The sequence below is a fragment of the Apaloderma vittatum genome, unplaced genomic scaffold (assembly GCF_000703405.1).
Source record: "Apaloderma vittatum isolate BGI_N311 unplaced genomic scaffold, ASM70340v1 scaffold22450, whole genome shotgun sequence".
NCBI classification, from domain to species: domain Eukaryota; kingdom Metazoa; phylum Chordata; class Aves; order Trogoniformes; family Trogonidae; genus Apaloderma; species Apaloderma vittatum.
The window spans coordinates 805-5,609 of NW_009694264.1; the positions used below are offsets into that span (position 1 = coordinate 805).

A 4,805-nucleotide genomic window follows, 5' to 3' on the forward strand; every position below is an offset into this window, starting at 1 on the left:
AAGGCTGGACTCGATGATACTCAAGGTCTTTTCCAACTGAAACTGTTCTATGATTTTAAGAGGGACAAGCGACAGGAATAAGCAGGTTTGAAAGAAGAATTGTTTAAAACCTCATAAAAATACGCCACCAAATAATAATCTAAATCACAGCACCCCAGCAGGGCAGGGCTGTGGCTGAAACACAGACACACCGCAGCGGCCAAGTGCTGAACTCAGAGGGAGGAGAAGCTCTCGGCCCCTAAAAATTGGAGTATTGTCTTAATAAAAACACAGAGTGAGCTCGCTTTGGTGGCGAGCAACGCTTTGCTACGCGCACTCCGGGCCATAAAACACCCGGACAAAGGTTGTCGCGAACGGCGGAGCCGCACCTTCGTATCTCAGCTGAGAAAATGAGCTCCCGGCCAACCGGACAGCCTGAGGACGCCGCCCAAGAGCCTGAGCTATGGCAATGGGGAAAACCATCAGCTGTTAAGTTCTCCTGTGTTGTGGAGGCTTCAAGGGACAAAATCAACAGGGAGCTTCCTGCCTCGCCTTACCCGTGTACTCGGGGTAGCAGATCGTTAGGGGGCTTTTCTTGATCTTTTCCTCAAACAGGTCTTTCTTGTTCAAGAAGAGGATGATGGACGTGTCCGTGAACCACTTGTTGTTACAAATGCTGTCAAACAGTTTCATGCTCTCGTGCATCCGGTTCTGGAAAATAAACCAGAGAAAAGTGACGCGTCGATGCGGAGTTTTTCAGGGAGGAGGGGGTGGTGAGGACAGACAGGCTTTACTGCCGAGCTAAAGAGTCGAGTGTCACCGCTCTATCCCCAGGGACAACCCCGAGTGGGGCTCACATCACCTTCCTCACCCCCTAACTCCCCCAGGACCCGTCTTGCTCCTCCTCCTCCAGTGCCACGGGGCCGGGCACGAGTTAACAACTCCATCACGTACCATTTCCTCATCCTCGGCCAAGATGAGCATTTCCTCGTCCTCAGCCAAGACGAGGTCATAATCGCTGAGGGCCACGCAGAAAATAATCGCTGTCACGCCTTCGAAGCAGTGGATCCACTTCTTCCGCTCCGACCGTTGGCCGCCGACATCGAACATCCTGGCAGAGGCAGAAGAACCATCTCAGGAGCTACAGAAACCTCCTTCCCCAGCCACCACCGCGGTGCTCCCAGGGGCTCTACGGACTTTTAGACAAGCAGGGTCGAGGGGCAAAACACGGCCACAGTCTTTTGTCGGCAAGGCCAACAGCTCCGAGCTCTCCCTTTCCCAGGAAGAAGGGATTTGAAAAGCAGAATTCTTCCAATTTCAGCAAGAAGAACTAGGTGTTACCTACAGCGCGCTGATTCACCAGGGCACGCTTGTTTTGTTCTCTGCCTCCTATTTCCTTAGCAACAATGCATTTGCTTGACTGGACTCCAAACTCCTACTCAAGAGTCAGCTCTTCTGGTTCATTTACACCGCGGCTGACAAAGGATTACGTGGAAGCTACTACCTGCTACTGGGACTCAGGGGAAAAATATAAATTAACGGGGGTTAAGCAAGAGGTTCTTGTATGGAAATAGCCCGTGAGCTACCAGAGTTTAAACTTATGAAATTTCTGTATATAAAAAAAAGATGCAAAGTGTCTTGGTGACAGCGCCCTGCTCACCAAAATGTTTGGAGGAGAAGCAGGATTGCCCAGGATGTTCTGAGGGGCTGCAACTCAATTAAACCGAGTCAGAAATGAGTCGATATCCAAGAGCTACGAAAATCAGGAACATTGATTCGATATCAAAGCAAACAGATGAGAGGGAATCCGCCCGGGGTGGGCCAAAAAGCGATTTAAAGATGCCAAACGAGGTGGCTCAATGAACTCCCACCTTCTCTTTTAACATAAACCGTCCCCGCGGACTGAAAGGAGGAAGAAAGATGAAAACCCTCCGTCAGGATCCGGGCTGTTTACTCAGCTCGCGGCGTTTGCCATTCCGGCAGCGCGGAGGCATCTGGGAAAGGAACGGCGTCCTCGACAACTCCGCTCCGCCGAGCTCATCCAAATTCGAGTCACAGCTCCGCTAAAGCTACCTCAGCCCGTTATTAATGCCCGAGATTTAACATCAAGGCTTGTGTCGCAGGGAAAGATGGCAGCTCCGGGGTTTAAGATGTATTAATGCTTTCCTTTGTGGAGCAAATCCCTCCGAGACGAGACGCCTCGTGTCTCGGGCTCCGCACATGATCAATGACTCCGGAGGGGGAAAAAAAAAGAAAGAAAAAAAGAGCTTTTCCCCTCTTCTTTGCATGGAGGGGGGGGTGGCACGACTGCGAGCGCTCAGCCCCTTCGCTCGTTGGAATGATTAAACGGAACATGCTGCTCCTTCCAAGCTCACTCTTCCATTAGTCAGACGTGACGGTTTTTCAAAGAGCGCCACACGCTGCAGCTGGAAAGGCTGATCCGAACGCATCGCGGCGGAAGACAAGGGCGGGTTGTTTTTATTTTTTTGTGTCCCCCCCTTCCCGGAGGACCCAGAAGCCGCGTCACCAGCTCGGTGATGCAAAGCTTTTTTGTTAAAACAGTTCATAAGTTCGGAAGCCAAAGATGCAACTTGTTCTCCCCCTCCAAAGAAAAGCAAATCTCGTTTTATAAGCCACGCTCAGGATTTTTGCTATCGCTCTTTCAAGCTGTTTTCAAAACACAAGCTAAAAATAAGCAAACAAACACGTGTTTAAAGACTCTGAGCAAGGAAGACCTGAAAATGTTGCCAGAGAGGAAGGGAATTTGCTCAAGATACGGGCGCTGCCTTTTCCTACATCCACAGCGTCGAGCCTTGCCGCGGGGCTCCGGGATGGCTGTCGGCAGCGCCCTTGGGATGCCAAGCGAGGAGTTTTTCTTTTTACTAACGGAGCAGACGAAGAGCAGGGAGAGGAGAGCTAAACTGCGGGCCAGCAGCCACCACTACGGAGGTTCGAGGGAGCTCAGTCAGCGATACGTAAAGGGACACTGCCAAGAGCAGGCTCGACACCTGAGCCCCGCGGGGACTGAATTGAGAAGGCGGAGAGGACAGGTGACGCTAAGCAGAGTCACCTACAGCTCCGCGCAGCCCCAGGCCAAGGGAGGGCTCTTATCTCCAAGGCAGGGGTTAAATTCCGACTCAAATTCCAGGAGTCAGTGTCCTTTGCGTATTTTATTTTGTTACGGTTCGGATCCCTCCCCGTAAACCAGCAGGCAAGTACCTGTGTCCGCGATCCCAACATAAAAGCAGCTGGAAAGAACAGAAGGCAAAAGAAAAGTCAAACCGGTATCTCCGGCGAGCGACGCCGGCAGAGACGGAGCTTAACGGAGGCAAAGAGGACAGTTAAAAAAAAAAAAAGGGAGTGAGAGGCTTTGTGTGGGACCTCCCGGCACCAAATCCCCGCAGCCCGCGGGGACAAGTTCTGCCCCTCACTTACTTGAAGTACAGGTCCTTGAAAGTGAAGTGAGTTTCCACGATGCCCGTAGTTTTCACCCTGGTCCGCAGAACATCCTGCTGAGTGGGAATATAGGTCGGCTGGGATATTCTATCCAAGTCGTTCAGGTAACTAAAGCAGAAGAGACAAACACAACAAGAGGCGCTTTTTTTTAGCCCGCTCGCTCGCCGTGACTCTTTTATAAAACTGCAGAAGGAAGCCCTCGCGGAATTCGCCCGGTACGGACGTCGAACGCGCAGCAAACCACCCCCTCCCCACTACCCCAGGGCTGATTTCGTGATGGGCTTTTTGGTTTTTTAATTCCTAGTTTTTAACCCCTCTCCACACGACCTTGCAGCACACACCGGGGAGAGCGAAGCCCGATAAGAAGCGAACACGAGAAGCTGAGCCGTGCCAAGGCTGGTATCTCTTGGGGCGATTCAAAGCAAGTCAAGGTCTTTCGCATCAAAGCACAAAGCAATAAATCCCCCGGGCTCGTTTTTAAAGGGCACGGAGACATCAAACGAACCAGCAGGTTCAAGAACCAACCCCCTGGAACGGGCAAGATTCAGTCACCCCCTTTCGCAAGAGCGAAGCGACGGAGCGCTCGCCGGTTCGCCCCGACGGCTCGGCCGCTGCTCTGCGGCGTCCAGACCCCAACTAGTTCCAGCTATAGCGGATTTTCTCTGAAGAGGGACCCTGGGCCACACAAATAATAGGTACACAGCACTTCCAGCAGTGACACAAAGCCCACTCCGGCCTGGCAACACCTCCGAGATCAGTTTTTCTGCAAAGGCCTCCTGCTCCTGCAAGAGATAAGGACGGCTCCAGCTCCGCTGGGAAGGGATCGGCCACGTCTCTTGCCAGGAGCGGTTTTTAATCAATAACTGTGAGATTTTAGTGGTGTAACAGCTCGACATCGGTGTCATAAACTGTGCCCTCCCAGGCAAACTGTCAGCTCCTTTCCGTGCGCCTGGAAGCCGCGCCACGAGCCTTCCACTCGCCTTCGTCACCGAGCGACATCTCCCTCCTCCGTCAGCTTCAGCGTCCTCTCCGGTCGGGATTGCCAAGGGGTTCGCAGAGCGTTGACCTATTTTTCTGAACCCCACAAGAATCCAGCCTACCTGCCGGGCTCCTGCCCGGGCTCGCCTGGCACCACGGGGCTTTGCTCAGAGAGTTGGGATCCGCAAGCGGTTTTAGGAAGGGCCAACTCCTCCCATTCCTCATTTTCCTGCAGCGGGACGACGGGTTTGAGAACTGCTCTTCAGCCAGAAACCAAAACTTACATTTGGGACTGGCTTTAGTAAAACAGAATTTGGCAGGTACTTCCCTTCGTTAGGCTTCTGTGGCTTTTCCACCCCATGTCTTTCCTACCCGTATGGGGTTAGCTGAGG

General features: G+C 52.6%; 1 protein-coding gene across 1 annotated transcript in view; it reads right to left on the minus strand.

Moving 5' to 3' along the window:
* LOC104272228 (guanine nucleotide-binding protein G(k) subunit alpha-like) overlaps window positions 1-4,805 on the minus strand; it is a gene marked incomplete at both ends in the record, with an annotated part of 12,543 nt that overhangs the window by 801 nt on the left and 6,937 nt on the right. The window contains 3 exons of the mRNA XM_009867171.1: window positions 537-690; window positions 934-1,090; window positions 3,415-3,543. Of these exons, the coding sequence (XP_009865473.1) occupies window positions 537-690; window positions 934-1,090; window positions 3,415-3,543 (440 nt within the window). The remainder of the gene's footprint in view (window positions 1-536; window positions 691-933; window positions 1,091-3,414; window positions 3,544-4,805) is intronic.